At 41.0% G+C, this 17579-nt stretch overlaps 2 protein-coding genes and 1 pseudogene across 14 annotated transcripts in view; 1 reads left to right on the top strand and 2 right to left on the bottom strand.

Annotated features, from left to right (window-relative positions):
* The window catches only part of SENP5 (SUMO specific peptidase 5), a 55128-nt gene that overhangs the window by 17574 nt on the left and 19975 nt on the right, over nucleotides 1-17579 (top strand). For 8 of the 11 annotated variants that reach the window (XR_015724176.1, XM_087861531.1, XM_045812638.2 and 5 more), the window contains exons 2-3: nucleotides 8763-8839; nucleotides 9180-10720. Coding sequence is in view for 10 of the 11 variants with exons in the window: in XM_087861531.1 (XP_087717657.1) it covers nucleotides 8778-8839; nucleotides 9180-10720 (1603 nt within the window). In the remaining variant the exon portion in view is untranslated. Of the gene's footprint in view, nucleotides 1-8723; nucleotides 8840-9179; nucleotides 10721-17579 lie in introns of all 11 variants that reach the window. The other 3 variants (XM_087861534.1, XM_045812634.2, XM_045812637.2) reach the window with 3 other exon arrangements.
* Nucleotides 8081-16130, bottom strand: LOC123802161 (small ribosomal subunit protein eS24 pseudogene; annotated as a pseudogene).
* The window catches only part of NCBP2 (nuclear cap binding protein subunit 2), a 32183-nt gene continuing 30225 nt past the window's right edge, over nucleotides 15622-17579 (bottom strand). For all 3 annotated transcript variants that reach the window (XR_015724177.1, XM_087861536.1, XM_045812649.2), the window contains exon 5: nucleotides 15622-16840. Coding sequence is in view for 1 of the 3 variants with exons in the window: in XM_045812649.2 (XP_045668605.1) it covers nucleotides 16837-16840 (4 nt within the window). In the remaining 2 variants the exon portion in view is untranslated. The remainder of the gene's footprint in view (nucleotides 16841-17579) is intronic.

The following is a 17579-nucleotide window of genomic DNA, read 5'->3' as shown; positions in this document are numbered from 1 at the left end:
GGAATGTTCAGTGAATATCAGTTATGTACCTGTGGTGTAATGTGTCATTCAAAGACATCGTTTCCTTATTGTCTGCCTGGATGATCTATCCGTTGATGTAAGTAGGGGTGTTAAAGTCTCCTACTATTATTGTATTACGGCCCGTTTCTTCCCTTATGTCTGTTATGTTTGCTTTATGTATTTAAGTGCTCCAGTATTGGATGCATAGACATTTACAATTGTTATATGCTCATGTTGGGATTGGTGCTTATCATTATGTAATGCCCTTCTTTGTCTCTTGTTACCGTCTTTGCTTTAACATCTATTTTGTCTGATATAAGTGTTGCTACCCTGGCTTTTTTTTTTTCTTTCCCCTCCCACTTCCATTTGCATTGAATATCTTTTTCCATCCCTTCACTTTCAGTTTGTATATGTCTTTTTTAAATTTTTCTTTTTAAGATTTTTATTTGAGAGAGAGCATGAACAGAGGGAGGGGCAGAGGAAGAGGGGGAGAGAATCTCAAGCAGACTCAGAGACTGAATGTAGAACCTGGCGTGGGGCTTGATCTCACGACCCTGACATCATGACCTGAGTCAAAACCAAGAGTTGTTCCCTAACTGACTGAGCCATCCAGGCGTCCCTGTGTATGTCTTTTTTTTTTTTTTTTCTTTTTAAAGATTTTATTTGAGAGAGTGAATGGAGGGAAGGAGTGTATGGAGAGGGAAGAGGAAAGCATCTCAAGCAGATTCCTTGCTGAGCGTAGAGCCCTACCTGGGGCTCGACCCCAAGATTATGACCTGAGCCGAAACCAAGATCTGGACACCTAACCAATTGAGCCACCCAGGCACCCCTGTCTGTGTTTTTAGGTCTGAAGTGAGTCTCTTGTAGGCAGCATATAGGTGGGTCTTGTTTGTTTGTTTGTTTGTTTTCTGCCATCTTGTGTCTTGTTTGGAGCATTTAGACCATTTACATTTAAAATAATTATTGGTAAATATGTATTTATTGCCATTTTTTAAATTGTTCTCTGATTTTTGTAGTTCTGTTTCTTCTCTTGCTCTCTTTGTGATTGGTGACTTCTGTAGTGTTCTATTTGGCTTTCTTTCTCTTTATTTTTTTGTGTATCTGTTATAGGTTTTGGGTATGTATCATGAGATTCATATATAAGTATATCCTAAGTATATAGCAGTGAACATGTATTAAGTTGAGGGTCATTTAAGTTCAGACACATTCTAAAAGAACTTGTTTTATTCCCCCTTCACATCTTATGCACATGTTTTCATATTTTACATCTTTTAATTCATTATTTTCTTACATCTAATTATTGCCTTTTCTTTTCCACTCTTTAAAGAAGTGTCTAACATTTCTTGTAAGGCCAGTTTAGTGGTGATGAACTCCTTTAACTTTTGTTTCAGAAACTTTCTTAATTCTGAATGATCATCTTGCCAAATAAATTCTTGGATCTAGGTTTTGTCCTTTCTACACGCTGGCCTGCAAAGTTTTTTTTTTTTTTCTTTTTTTAAAGATGTTATTTTGGGGGGGCACCTGGGTGGCTCAGTTGGCTGTGTCTGCCTTCCTCAGGTGATGATCCCAGGGTCCTGGGATCAAGCCCCATGTCAGGCTTTCTACTCAGTGGGGAGTCTGCTTCTCCTTCTCCCTCTGCCTGCCGCTCCCCCTGCTTCTGCTCTGTCAAATAAATAAATAAAATCTTTTTATTTTTTTCAAGGTTTTATTTTTTTATTTATTTGACAGAGGGAGAGAGAGAGAGAGCACAAGCAGGGGGAGCGGCAGGGAGAGGGAGAAGCAGGCTCCCTGCTCAGCAGGGACCCTGGGATTGTGACCTCAGCTGAAGGCAGATGCTTAACCAACTGAGCCACCCAGGCACCCCTGGCCTGCAAAGTTTCTGTTGAAAACTCAGCCAATAACCTCATAGTGTTTCCTTTGTATGTAACTTTTTGCTTTTCTCTTGCTTTTAAAATTCTCTCTTTATCTTTAAACTTTGACATTTTGGTTATGTGTTATGGTGTGGACCTCCTTGGCTTCATCTTGTTTGGAACTCTATTTTTCCTAAACCTGGGTGTCTGTTTCCTTCCCCTAGTTAGGAAAGTTTTAAGGTATTATTTCTTCAAATAAGTTTTCTGCCCCCTTCTGTCTCTCTTCTCATTCTGGGGCCCCTATAATGTGAGTGTTCACTTAATATTGTCCAAGAGATTGCTTAATGTACCTCATTAAAAATTTTTTTCGTTTTTCTTTTTCAGCTTGGGTACTTTCTATTACCTTGTCTTCCAGATTGTTGATCATTTCTTCTCATCCACTGATTTACTGTTGATTCCCTCTACTATAGTTTTCATTTCAGTTTTACTGTATTCTTCAACTTTGATTGGTTCTTTTTTATATTTTCTATATCCTTGTTGGAAGTTTTCACTGAGTTCTTTCACTCTTCTCTCCAGTTCATTGAGCGTCTTTAAGATAATTACTTTCAACTCTTTATCAGACATATTGCTTATTTCTGTTTCATTTAGTTCTTTTTTTGAGCTTTTGTCTCGTTCTTTTGCTTGGAGCATATTCCTCCGTCTCATTTTGCTTGACTTTCTGTGTTTGCTTCTGAGTTGGGCAGAACAGCTACTTCTAAACTTGAAGGAATGGTCTTGAATATGGTGTTCCCTGTGTAGACTGTGTGTGCCTGGTGACTTGCTGACTGCCTAGAGCTGTGGTTGGTGGGGCTGGGGGTTGTGGTGCACTCTGTACTGGCGCTGCCCTGGTGGCATGGCCAGAGCTGAAGTGGGCATGCCTGGGGTGGTCCTGAGGCTTTTTGCACAGAGGGGCCCCTGGCAAGACAGCTGAAGCTGACGTGGGTATAGGCCAGGGGAGTCCTGGGCTGTTTGTGCGGAGGGTACCAGGCAGGCCAGCTGAAACTGAAGTGGGTGTAAGCTGGGGTGTTCTGGAACTGTCTGCACAGAGGGTACTCTGGTGGGATGGCTGGGCTGGTGTAGGCGAGGAGCCTGGGGCTCACTGAGGCAGTAAGCTAGTTAGAATGCCCAGACCCTGACCCCATCCAAGCCATCAGGGTGGAGGGGGGATTGTAAATTGGCATTTGCTAGTCCCTTCAACTCAGAGTCCCAGCAACTCCCCTACCTTTTAACAGTATTGTAGGGCTAGTTCTCTTTATATTCTAGTTGTTCTCTTATTTTTTATTTATTTTATTTTTTAAAAAATATATTTTTTTTTAAAGATTTTATTTATTTGACAGAGCACAAGCAGAGGGAGCGGGAGAGGGAGAAGCAGACTCCCCATTGAGCAGGGAGCCTGACTCAGGGCTCAATCCCAGGGTCCTGGGATCGTGACCCTAGTGGAAGGCAGACGCTTAACCGACTGAGCCACCTAGGCACCCCTAAAGGACAGTATTTGTACACAGTCCTTTTGATTCTAGTCCTATACAGTCAAAATGTCTTCTAAAAATTGGCTGATTTTTCCCTCCTCTATTTTTTTCACTGTAGTTAGGTTATCTATTTGTCATACAGTTAGGTTCATTTGTTATTTGCATTTCATTTTGGATTCCTCTTGCATTCTGGTTGATCTTAATTTTAATTATTTGTATATATTTTTAATTATATGAAGCATTAACATGGTTGTAAAAGCCAGAACTTTTCAAACAGGCATATTTAGAGAAGTGCCACTATTCTCTCCTCCCTCTACCATTTTCCTGTTCCTCTTTTTTTTCATCCCATTCACATCTACCATGCCCTTTAGGTTACTGTTCTCATTAGTTTCTGGTTTATCCTCCTCGTGTTTGTATTTGTATTTTGTTTTGTCTTTTTGGGGGGGGGGCACAGAAGGGCAGAGACGTGTTGATTTTCTTATTTTTTCTTTTATGAAAGGTGGCTGCTTGGTAAAGAATTTAAACTTGCCCCAAAAGAAATCCTTTACCCTTGGCTTCTGGGAGGTAATCTCTAAGCCCTTGGACTGTCATGCCTGATAAGAAATGTCTGTATTTGCCTGGGGGCCTTGGATCACCAGCAGTCTAACAGACAGTGTGATTTAGGATGGGGATTGACTGTGTCAGAAAGACCAACGGTATGATTTAGGGTAATGACTTTGGCATCAGTGGATCTCCAGAGGGGCTGAAAGACTGTGCTCAGTCATGTGGGCAATCATTTATGCCTAAAAACCCCAATAAAAACTCTGGCTATCAAGGCTCAGGTGAGCCTTCATGGCTGGCGGTATTGCCACACGCTTCCGTCAGGAGAGTAAAGCTGTCCCGGCTCCATGGTAAGAGGACGACTGGAAGCTCCAACTTGTTACTTCTCTTGACTCTGCCCTGTGTGCTTCTCCACTTGGCCGATTTTAATCCATATTCTTCAGCTTTCATAAGCCATAACTGTGAATATACTAGCTTTCAGAGGGTTCTGTGAGTCCTTCTGGCACATGATCAGACCTGAGGGTGGTTTTGTGAACTCCCTGAGCCTGCAGTTGGCTGTGGCACACTATCGATACTGATTTGAACTTTGCTTTTTTCACCTAACCTGGAAATCATTCCATATTAGTTCATAGAGTTTCTCTTTATTCTTTTTAAAAAAAACTTTTTTGAGTAATCTTTAAACCCAATGTGAGGCTTGAACTCACAACCGCAAGATTAAGAGTTGCATGCCCTACCGACTGAGCCAGCCAGATGCCCCTATCTTTATTCTTTTATAGCCTCACTCATTGTGTGGAAGAACCATACTTTATTCAACTACTGTCCTTTAGGTTTTCAGTATTTTGCAATTACAATGTGGTGAATAACCTTGTATTATGTATTTTCATTATTATTGGAGGTGTATCTTATGGATAAATTACTAAAAGTGGGGTTGCTGGATTAAAAGGTGAATGCGTATCTGGTTTTGTTAGATATTACCAAATTCCCTTCCAAAAGGATTTTATTAGTTTGTATTCCTATCAGCGAAGTATGAAAGTTTCTTTTCTCCCACCAACAGAATGTGATGTCATAGTTTTTGCCAGTGTTAGTACTGAGGTATAATTAACGTATAGCATTGTATCTGTTTCAGTTGTAAAACATGATTTGCTATTTGTATACATTGCAAAATCATCACTGTAATAAGTCTAGTTAACATCCACCACATGGTAACCAAGTTTTTTTTTCTTGTGATGAGTTTTAAGATTTATTCTCTTAGCAACGTTCAAATACACAGTACAACATTATTAGCTGTAGTCACCCTGCTGTGCATTATATCCCCAAGACTGACTTACTTTATAACTAGAAGTTTGTACCTTTTTGACCTCCTCCACCCATTTTGGGCAACTCCCCAACCCTCCCTTGGCCCATTTTTTTGAGTGAAGTTGAAAGTTAAAAATCTTTGTGTGGGGCGCCTGGGTGGCTCAGTTGTTGGGTGTCTGCCTTTGGCTCAGGGCGTGATCCCAGTGTTCTGGGATCGAGCCCCACATTGGGCTCCTCGGCTAGGAGCCTGCTCCTACCTTTCCCACTCCCCCTGCCTGTGTTCCCTCTCTTGCTGGCTGTCTCTCTCTCTGTCAAATAAATAAAATCTTTGAAAAAAAAATCTTTATTTGTGAATTGTCTCCTTATGTCTTTTTCCCGTTTTTTCCATCAGGCTTTTTTTGTTTTATTTTCTTTTAAGATTTATTATTTATTTTTAGAGAGAGAGCACATGCAGGGGGGTGGGCAGGGGCAGAGAGGAAGAGAAAGACCCTCAAGCAGACTCTGCACTGAGCATGGAGCCTGATGTAGGGCTTGATCTCACCACCCTGAGATCATGACCTGAACCAAAATCAAGTTGGTCGCCCAACCGACAGTCACCCAGGCATCCTCCCCCTCCTTTAAAAAAATTTTACTTATTTGAGAGAGCAAGAGAGAGAGAGAGAGAGCGAGCTAGAGGAGGAGCGGAGGGAGAGGGATAAACCCTGACAGCGGGGCTTGATCCCACGACTCTGAGATCATGACCTGAGCTGAAAAGGATGCTTCATCGACTGAGCCACCCAGGTGCCCGAGCCCTTTATTCTCTATTGAGTTTTTTAATTCTGCTATTTTAAATTTCCAAGGTCTCTTTATTGTTTTTGATTGTTCGTTAAAAAAATATAACAGCCTATTCTTTTCTTTCTCTCCCAGTGGATGTATTTTTTTTTCCTTTGTAGATAGTGTTAGTTTTTTTCTTGCCTCTTGTTTTTTTAGTGATAAAATATTTGTAGCATAACATTTACCATTTTAATCATTTTTATTTTTATTTTTTTAAGATTTTATTTATTTATTTGACAGAGAAAGAGCGAGAGAGGGAACACAAACAGGGGGAGCAGGAGAGGGAGAAGCAGGCTCCTCACTGAGCAGGGAGCCCGGTGCGGGACTTGATCCCAGGACCCTGAGATCATGAGCCGAGCCGAAGGCAGACGCTTAACAACTGAGCCACCCAGGCGCTTTTAGGTATACAGTTCAGTGGCATTAAATACATTCACATTGTTGTGCAGCCATGGCCACAGTCCATCTTCAGAACCTTTTCTGTTGTCTTAAACTGAAACTCTGTACCGATTAAACAATAACTCCCCCCCCCCCTTAGTTATTTCAAGTTGACTTCTCTAAAAAAAAACCAAGAACTTATATGATGTTTGTTTTGGCCCACTTTTCAAGCCTTAGAAATCTGGTGAATCTTGTTTATCCTCTTATTTTAAAGAATAACCGCTAAGGTTGTTTGGAAATTCTGGGCCTGTCGTGGGACTTGTCAAGTTTGGGGTGCACTCTGCTCCATCCTGGGCCATTTTGGGTGGATATCTGTATTTATGTATTGTCTTGTGGACTGATCAGATTCTCTGGAGAAGAATCTTCTAATCTCCTACTTGGATGGGTAAGACAAACTACCAGGGTTCTGAGATATGAGGGGGAAAGTGTTGGGGTTCATATATTCAGTGTATAATTCCATCTTCATATGATGCCTGGAATCCCCCTGGCTGCAGAGCTTCAGTTTTACTCTTTCTGAAGAATAAACTTCCAGACTTGGGTAGTGAAGGGGCAGTTTCTTGCTATGTGGAGTTGGGGGGAGGGATTTGGGGTCTCACTGCTTCTTAAACTTTGGGGTACACTATAGGGTGTGCAAGCTTGTTTAGTTGAAGCATCCCCAAATATCAGTATCTGTCCCCCAGGGCTGATCTCCTCCTTGGGGCTATAAACCTTTTTTCTGGGAGCCAAATGTGGAAAGGGGCTGGGGAGGGAATTCACTGTATAAAGTCTTATATGCTGTTGTACCCCCGCCCTCAGTTGTGCACGATGTGCCTGACTATCCTGGTTCATCCTCCCCAGAAAGTAAAACCTCGAGTGGAAGGAGGATGCGCATCTTGGGATCTAACTGCTTCTTACTCAGACTTTAAACCAGTCCTCTTTTTTTGAACTCCCTTTTTATCTTGCCCTTCATGAGTATTGTTGCTTCCAGTTCCCGAGCCTTTCTGAGGTCCTGTGACTTGCTTTTGGGCTTCCCCTACTGCTGGCTTATGTTTTTCACTCTTTTGGCTTGCCGAGTCTGTGATCGCTCAGTTGTGTGCTTTCTTCTTTAAAAATTGTATTATTCTTGTCCCCTTTTTAATTTTCTTTATCCTTGAGAATTTTTGCCTTTCTTAAAATCCCATTTCTGTCATCTTAATGGGATTTAGAGAGGGAACGGAGGTAAACCTGTGCTCAGTCCTCCCCTCCCCCCCAGAGAAAACTGATACACAGAAAGGTAATACAACTTTTCTTAACAAGTTATTAGCAAGCTTAGGGACGCCTGGGTGGCTCATTCGGTTAAGCGTCTGCCTTTGGCTCACGTCATGATCCCAGGGTCCTGGGATTGAGTCCCACATCAGGCTCGCTGCTCAGCGGGGAGCCTGCTTCTCCCTCTGCCTCCCGCTCCCCCTACTTGTGTGCTCTCTCTCTGACAAATAAATAAATAAAATATTTTAAAAAGTTTTTAGCAAGCTGAAATTAGACTACTGGTTTTTTGATTCATAGTCTAGTATTTCTTCTATCCCATCTCTAGCGGCTGGCACCTTTCTTTCTACACTGAAGAGCCTTCAGTAATACTAGATCTTATTAAATCTGAGGAGAAATCCTGTTTGGTTTTGGCTGTCATTTTTTTTTTTTTTTTAAGATTTTATTTATTTGTCAGAGCGAGTAAGTACAACCAAGGGGAGTGGCAGGCAGAGGGAGAAGTAGACTCCCCACTGAGCAAGGAGCCCATTGTGGGACTCGATCCCAGGATCCCGGGATCCTGAGCTGAAGGCAGACGCTCAACTGACTGAACCACCCAGGCATCCCTTGACTGTCATTTTCATCTACCATTCCTAATAAGTATGTTACCAGAGCGTGCGTGTGTGTGTTCGTGCACGCACATGCTTTTTTACTTAAATTCACTTGAGAGCCAGAACCCTACTGCGTGAAAGTGCCTGATAGACTCTTGTCCCTGCATAGTCAAAGTTTTTGACTGACTGACAAAAAGGAGGCTGGTCTCCCTCTTGAGATACTGCTCTTGAATGCATTTATTGCATATCTGCCTCTGGATGTCAGCAGAAAGTACCTGCCCTTTCTAAAATTTGATGTGTAGAATGAAGTGTTTCAATATGGAATCAGCCTTAAGTGGTATGTGGTCCCCCCCCTTCCCCATCCCTCAGTTTACAAATGAGAACACAGAATTTGGGTGACTTAGTCACTTAGTTAATGAGAAGCAGTGCCAACACTTAAAGATTCTCTTCTGCTTCCCTACCCTGTCTGTCAGAAACTGATGGAAATGATTCTTGAAATTTATTTCTGTCAGAGGCAACTGTACTAAATGGGGTCATGTGAAGAGTATTCATGTCTTCCAGTTTTCACCATGGGGAAAACCTTAATCAGGTAAGGATTTCATTGTGTCTGATAGTGTTATTTAAAAAAAAATTTTTTTTTAAAGATTTTATTTATTTGAGAGAGCAAGTGGGGCGGGGGGCAGGGGGTAGAGGCGGACTCCAGACTGAGCAGGGAGCCTGACATGGGGCTCAATCCCAGGGATCATGACCCCAGCTGAAGGTAGTCGCTTAACGGACTGAGCCACTCAGGCACCCTTGTGTCTTATAGTCTAAATTGAATTTCGTATGCTCTTCTTTTTCTTTGAATCTTGCAGCTTATATGGTTGTGATTATATCTTTATGACTTTTTAGGGTAGAAGTGTAACTTTTCTTTCTCTTCTCTTTCTCAGCTTCATCAGGATCTCATTATGCATCAGAAAAATGAAAAAACAGAAGAAAATTCTATGGAGGAAAGGAATCCATTTAGCCTTTTCTGAGAAATGGAATACAGGGTTTGGAGGTTTTAAGAAGTTCTGCTTTCCCCAACACTTATGCATTCTGAAAGGCAAATTGGGAAGGCCGATTACATGGAGCAGGCATTTGAGGCATTTCCAATGCAGAAAGAAGGCCCTTCAAATCCGGAAAACGTGGATCCAGGATGCACCTTTTTTTCCTAAGACAAAGTCCAGTGTGGCTGCTCAAAATGTTAGTACTCTGTCCTCTAAAGTGAAAAGAAAAGACTCTGAACACTTCATTTCCTCCTCAAGGACCCTCCTAAGACTCCAAGCAGAGAGGCTGCTGTCCTCAGCAAAGAACTCTGACCATGAATACTGTGGAGAGAAAAGTGTCTTGAAGGCAGTTGCTGACTTACCAGCAAATAATATTTTAGGTCAGGCCAATGGTCACAGACCTAGGACGGAGCCACAAGCTTCTGACTTTCCTATGAAGTTCAATGGGGAGAGCCAAAGTCCAGGTGAGAGTGGCACAATTGTGGTCACCTTGAGCAACCATAAGAGAAAGCGCTTTTGTTATGGCTGCTACCAAGGTCTGGAGCACCACAGGAATGGGGGACCCCTGATTCCAAAAAAGTTTCAACTTAACCAACATAGAAGAATAAAAGTATCTCCTTTTATGATGTATGAGAAATTATCCATGATTAGATTTCGGTACAGGATTCTCAGATCCCAGCACTTCAGAACAAAAAGCAAAGTTTGCAAGCTAAAAAAAGCCCAGCGAAGCTGGGTGCAGGTCACTGGGGACCATCAAGAGACCCTTAGGGAAAACGGTGAGGGTGGCAGTTGCAGCCCATTCCTTTCCCCAGAACCTAAAGACCCTTCTTGTCGGCATCAACCGTACTTTCCAGATATGGACAGCAGTGCTGTGGTGAAAGGAAAGAACTCTCATGTGCCTGATGGCCACACTAAAGGAAGCCCTTTCTTGGACAAGGAGCTTAGTTTAGATGAAGCATTCCCTGACCAACAGAATGGCAGTGCCACATATACCTGGGACCAGTCACCCTGTTCCTCTCCCAAGTGGGAGTGTACAGAGCTGATTCATGACATCCCCTTACCAGAACATCATTCTAGTAACATGTTTATCTCGGAAACCGAAAGAGAAGTCATGACTCTGGGTCAGGAAAATCGGACAAGTGCTGTCAGTGATGACAGAGTAGAACTGTCAGTGTGTGGGGCAGATCAATCTGTGAGTAGTGTAGATGGGCCTGTGTCTGAAAAGACTGTTCAGAATGAGAGCTCATGCCAGATGGATGAGGATGGATCTCTCAAGCAGAACATTCTTAGTTCTAAGTTGCTGGACCACCCTTACTGTAAAAGTCCACTGGAGGCTCCCCTGACATGCAGTGGACTCAAACTAGAAAATCAAGCAGGAGGTGGGAAGAACAGTCAGAAAGCCTCTCCAGTGGATGATGAGCAGCTGTCAATCTGCCTTTCTGGTATGCACTCTTCCTTTATTCTCCCCCAACCTCCAGCCCACAGTTGCTGTCCATTATCTTTTCTAGGAGAGTCCTGTTTTTTCCTTCCACACACAGATTTCCCTGAAAGCACTTAGACGTTCCTCTCTGAAGCTTTCTATATTGCTGTATGACCTAAGTGTTCCATAATTTAAGTCTTGGTTGATAGACATTTGTGTTGCTTCCAGTTTCCATCTATAAATGATGGTTCAACGGAATTAATTCTATATACATAAGCAATTTTTTCTGTAAGTTAACTCTTGGTGGTGGAATTGATGGTGAAAGAACACACTTAAAATTTTAAGAGAACTGTGAAATTACCTTCCAAAAAGTTGAACCAGTTTACACTTGTTAAACTTTACTAATCTTCTAGATCATGAGAGTTTGGGGTTATTTTTAAGATTTTATTTATTTATTTGAGAGAGGTTGTGCCTGTGTGCATGGTGGGGGTGGGGCAGAGGGAGAGCAAGCATGTCAAGCGGATTCCTCACTGAGTGTGGAGCCTGATGTGGGGCTCAGTCCCACAACACTGAGATCAGGACCCACGCCGAAATCAAGAGTCAGATGCTTAACCGACTGAGCCACCCAGGTGCCCCAAGAGTTGTTTTCATTTGCATTTTGTTTGTCTTTGTTTTTTTTGTTTTGTTTTGATTCGCATTTTTGAGTTTAAAGTTCGAACATCTTTTTCTGTGTTACTTGGCCATTTTTTGTTTGTATATAATTTTGCCTGTTTTTCTATTGGATTGGGTTATTTCTATTTTATTTATTTGGTATATGAGAATTTCCTGTATGGCAGGCACTGTGCTAGTTCTAAGAATGTGGCAGTGAGTGGGAAACACTGGTTCCTACCTTCCTGGACCTTAGCATCATTCTAAAATGTTAAATTTTAATTATAAATGTTATAAGAGGGGTGCCTGGGTGGCTCAGCTTTTGGCTCAGGTCATGAACTCTGTCTGGATCCTGGGATCGAGCCCTGCATTGGGCTCCCTGCCCAGTGGGGAATTTGCTTCTCCCTCTGCCTGCTGCTTCCCCTGCTTGTGGTCTTTCTGTCAAATGAATAATAAGATCTTAAAAAAAAAATTAAATGTCATAAGAGTTTTAAGTTTTTCCTTCCCCAAAGGTAAAAGTACCCTGACTTTGTGTGTGGTAATTTTGCTTAAAGGAAATTATCAATTCTTTATTGTGTAACTTATCTGTCTTTATGGCTTCAAGTTTTTGTGTCCTACGTTAAAAAGTCTTCTCGTCAAAATCTGCCCCGTGAGTAAGCTGATGTAAACATTTTTGGAAGCCAGTGTGGCAGTATCAGTCTGACCCATTCCGCATTCTTGGAGTTTATCCCAGATATGAATATATTTGTACAGGGATATTACTTACAGTATTGTCCTGGTGGTAGAAAAACTGGAGACAACTAAAAAAATTTTCTATGGAAATATAAGTTACGGCACATCCAGGCAATATTATACTGTGAAGCTGTTAAAAAAAATCTATATTTTGAAACTGAAAGGTATATATATAAAGTGAAAAAAGCAAGTTGCAAAACAGAATGATGCCATTTTGTTGAGAGATGCATACGTGTGGGGTAAGTATATGTATATGTGCACGTGCATTTGTATACCTCATATCTGAAAAGATATTGTTTTTAATTTTTAAAATGATTTATGTATTTTAGAGTGTGCATGCACGCACACATGTGCAGAGGGGCAAAGTGAGAGGGGACCCAGAATCCCAGTTGAGCATGGAGCCCAACATGGGGCTTGATCCCACAACCCGAGCAAAACAAGAGTCAGATGCCTAACCAGCTGAGCTACCCAGGCACCCCTATCAAACTAATATAAAGGGCTTTTACTGGGGAGTTAGGAGCATTACTTGTTGGTAGTTTAAACAATTCTGAACACTTTGTTTTCCTAACCATTAAGTATGTATATAAAGTTTTTCTCTACAAAAAGACACAAAGTAGAGTCCTAGCAATCTTTTAAAAACAAAACAAAACTATTTCTGATGTTTATACTATCCTAGAATAAGGAAAGACAAATTTCTCCACTATAAAGTTAGCAGAACCATGATATGGTACATAAACCTGAAAATGTGAGCATTTACACACAGATACCAGTTAACTTAGAGATGTAGCACTTCCAAAAGCAACTGATACATTGACTCTGGCATATATGCGTAAATATATGTGGTATGAGGAAGTAGGAATTTTTACAGAATGCACACTTGGTGATCTGTAAAGTAATTATCTTAATAGGTTAAAGGAGAAAAGAAGAACCATTTTGGGGGTTTGCTTAGCAGTTCCATGCCCACTGCAAAGAGTTCAAGGCAGAGCAATAGCTACTGCCCATCATAGCCCCCCCACATCAGCAAATTACCCAAATAGAGAGAAGCCCACAGTCAATCACCAAACATCTGAGGAAAGCCAGCGCAATGAAAAGGACAAATTCAACAAATAAAGGAACCTGAGTAATCAGGATTAATAGAGCAATTAGAATAGGAATCAGTGTGGGACAGTCAGTAGTAGATGCTCCTTTAACTGACTTCTGTAGCGTTCACTAATACTAAGTTCCGTGGTACGCTGAATGCCGGTTCTTCTCCAATATAACTGCACATTATGCTCACTGCAGGGATTAATATTTTTATCATGAACCAGTTGTACTTCAGTTTACTCATTGTCTCATCATTGTATTAAATATTTAATGAAGTTGGTTTTGGAAGGAAAAGAAATAGATTCCTATGTCAGTATATTCCAGATGGATTAAAAATTTAATTAGAAACAAATACAGACACGCAAACCTTGTACACAGTGTGGATGAACCTTGAAAATGTGCTAAGTGAAAAAAGCCAGGCACAAAAGGCCACATACTATATGATTCTATTGATTTGAAATGTCCAGAGTAGACAAATATAGAGATACAGAAACTAGGTTAATAGTTGCCAGGGGCTGGAGAGAGGGAGCAGTGAGGAGTGACTGGTAACAAGTACACATTTTCTTAGTGCAGTAATGCAAATGATTTTTTTTTGTTCGTTTGTTTTTTGTTGTCGTTGTTGTGGTTTTTTTTTTGTTTTTTGTTTTTTGTGTTTTTTTTTTAGATTTTATTTATTTATTTAACAGAGATAGCCAAGCCAGCGAGAGAGGGAACACAAGCAGGGGGAGTGGGAGAGGAAGAAGCAGGCTCATAGTGGAGGAGCCTGATGTGGGGCTCGATCTCATAACGCTGGGATCACGCCCTGAGCCGAAGGCAGGCGCTCAACCGCTGTGCCACCCAGGCGCCCCCTGTTGTTGTTGTTTTTTAAGATTTTATTTATTTATTTGACAGACAGCCAGCGAGAGAGGGAACACAGGCAGGGGGAGTGGGAGAGGAAGAAGTAGGCTCCTAGTGGAGGAGCCTGATGTGGGGCTCGATCCCAGAACACCGGGATCACTCCCTGAGCTGAAGGCAGACACTTAACGACTGCGCCACCCAAGCAGCCCGCAAATGTTCTTGAATTAGGTGGTAGTAATGGTTGCACAGCTCTGAATATACAAAAAAAAAATTGTACACTTTAGGAGTGATTTTTTTTTTTTGTGGATGAGAATCACAGCTCAATAAAACTGTTAAATCTAAGAGACCATTTTATAATCTCACATTGACAATACATGTTAAATCATGATAGGAGACTCAGAAGCAGTATACCAGTCTGACTCCATAAATGTTAAAATCCTGTACGTATATATAACAAGTCATAAAATTTAAAATTAATTTAATTTTAAAATTAAAGCTTGTTGCCATTTCAAGGTTATAAAAATGTTCAACCCTATTTTCTTCTAGACTATTAATGTGTCATTTTTACATTTTGCCATTTGGAAAAAAAGATGGATCCCTACTTCATTCTTCACATCAAAATGAATTCCAGCTGTAAATAAAATATTTAGTTAATAGTTCTAATACTGTTTATTGAGTAATTCTTCTTTTCCCCATGGTTATGAATTGCTCCCAGTCTCTCAGAATATATTTTTTTAAGATTTTATTTATTTGACAGAGACACAGCGAGAGAGCGAACACAAGCAAGGGGAGTGGGAGAGTGAGAAGCAGGCTTTCCACTGAGCTGGGAGCCCGATGCGGGACTCAGTCCCAGGACCCTGGGATCATGACCTGAGCTGAAGGCAGACGCTTAACGACTGAGCCCCCCAGCTGCCCCAGTCTCTTAGAATTTCTATGCTATCGCTAGTCTGCTTTAATTACAGCAGTTTTATAATTTGATGGTACTAGGCCTTCCTTCTCCTCTCTTGCTCTCCTTTTTCACCTCTCCTCTTTAATCCTTTTCAAAAATTTCTAGGAATTTCTCACATTTTGGTCCCAAGATTTCTTTTTTTCAGTTAAATAAAAATAATGGCTTTTGATTGGTATTGCATTAATTTTTGGACTAATTTAGGGAAAACTGCATTCATTATATTGAATTTTCCTGTCTAAAAACAAAGAATTACTCCATTTATTGACCTATGTCCTTTACTAGAATTTCATGCTTTTCACTTAGGTTTGTACATTCCTTAAGTTTAGTCTTAGATATTTCATGCCTTTCTTATTTTACTTTATTTAAGAATCTGTTTTTAAGTGGTCTCCACACCCAATGTGGGGCTCAAACCTACAACCCAAGATCAAGAGTTGCACGCTCTACCGACTGAGCCAGTCAGGTGCCCCATGCCTTCCATGTTTCTGATGGGACCTTTCTGACATGGGTATTGTATTTTATTGGGAGAACCAAGTGGTTACATTTCTCGTATGCCCAACACAGTGACCCCCATTCCACATTCACGGTGGGATGTGACCTGGCAGTTGCCTCAAGAAAAAACTGTCCAACACAGTTGGTTTAACATGAGCAATTTAACTTCTGAAATAACACCTCAGGTTTTGTTTTTCATATTACCTTTTGTGGGGGTTTTTTGTTTTGTTTTTAAGTTCTTAGTTTATTAATCCTCTCATGACAAATCTGCACAGTCACCACAGATAGAGTCACTGCAGAATCCACTCCTTTTTGCCAGCACCAACATTTACTTTTGCTGCCCCCCTGACTTTTTTCATTTTGTTCTTGTGTTTCTTTTGCTGTTTCCTTGAGGTTTTTTCTTCTCCTAAGGCCATGTCTTGCAAGTCTGTTTGGGTTCATTTGTCTTTGCATAATCCAAGGAATCATAAATTCTACCAAAGCCAGTTGTCTTGCCACCACCAAAATGGGTTCTAAATTCAAATAGGAAGTTGACATCTGGTGTGGTCGTGTACATTTTGGCTAGTGTTTGCCGAATTTCTGTCTTAGCTACTGTTGCCTTTCTGGGGTGAAGAACATCAATGACCATTTGTTTCTGCTGATGTAGTAGGTTGATCATGAACTTCCTGGTCCTGGGAGTTACTGTGTCATTCATGATGGTGGCCAAGCTTCAAGCAGCCAGTGAGGAAAAGAGCCATATACTACCTTTTGTACTTGCAGGATGGACTCAAAATTTGAATTGTAGTTTTTGTTGTTTCATTTTTTCCTAACATTTATCCTTTGTTTCTTGGTCACATTGAAATTTTAGCACTTTGGGAGTAAGAGAAGTTGTGTATTCCAGAGCATTTTTCCTTTCTGGTTCATTTGGTGAATGCAGGTGGATAAAGAGTAATGGATTTAATTCTCATTTTAAGAAGTTTTCTGGCTGATTCTTGCCAGTAGGTATTAAAAGGGAAAGATGAGGTGAAGAACAAGCTGCTTTTGTAGAGAAAAGATAATAGGTGTGTCCTGCTTTGGATGTAGCATAGCATAATAGTTAATGGTTCACTTTCTGTGGTCATATAACCACATGACCACAGTCAGAATCCTCGCTCTGCCATATGCTAGTTAAGGGTCCTTGGGAAAGTTCCTTAACCTCCCTAAGTTTCCTATCTTCATTTGTAAAGTAGGGATGCTATCTAACACACGGTAGTTAAAAGGATGAAATGAGATGTATTTGTGCTTGCTTTATGATAGTGCTATTTGACTGCCATTTTACTTCTGGTCCCAGTGAGATGTGTTTATCTCAGTGAAGGGTTTTCCTAGGGTTCTCCTTGAAGATGCAGGCAGGGCCTTTCTACTGCATTAGAAATCCATGTTTATCATCTGAAAGTGAAAACAAAAATACAGGTAAGAGGGGAAAAAATATAATAACTTAAAATCCCCAAAACACTACTATCCATAGATAGTAACATTGTTAACAAGGACACCTCTTTCCTGTGATACTAGTTTGTAATTGGGGTCCATATCCCCTTGATAGAGGAAAATTAAGGCTGCTGGGCCTAAAGTTTAATCTTTTGTTATTAGGTGCATTATTTTGTATAAAATTTGTTCCTCAAATGTTGGGATTCCTTATCTTCTGTTTGGGTTCATTCTTGCCAGTAGACACGAGGCTGTTCTTAGATAACTGCAGGATCTTGTAACACTTATAGGCAAATACGTGCTCTATTCCTAGTTTAGAAACCCTAAAGCTTTCCTTCCTACTCTTATCAAGCTGCAACAAGGGATTCCCCTTCTATCTCTCTATGCTTAAAGCCCAGACCAGAACCAGGCATAAACAAGCAAGTCTTTCCTGTTTACTATATCCTGATCTTTGCTCTTAAGCCTTTCAAATTGGGAGCCTTCTGGTGGGAGACTAACAGAAGGAAGATAGGTTTTTCAAACCTTTGTCTGCCCCTCCCTCAGAAAAACCCACAAAATATACCATTCCGTTCCTGGGACAGTTACTTTGTTGTGCTCTTTTTTTGTCCATTTTGTATCAATGTGTACCAGAAGCCATTCTCGAAGTTAGAAAGGGAAAAGGGAGCTGGGTGAAGTAAGTGGCTAACAGTATCCATTCTTCCCA

The sequence above is a fragment of the Ursus americanus genome, chromosome 4 (genome assembly GCF_024610735.1).
Source record: "Ursus americanus isolate L20-20 chromosome 4, mUrsAme1.1.p, whole genome shotgun sequence".
Classification (NCBI taxonomy): Eukaryota; Metazoa; Chordata; class Mammalia; order Carnivora; family Ursidae; genus Ursus; species Ursus americanus.
Note: the sequence above shows the minus strand (reverse complement) of the source record. Positions and strands in the feature narration are given on the sequence as shown.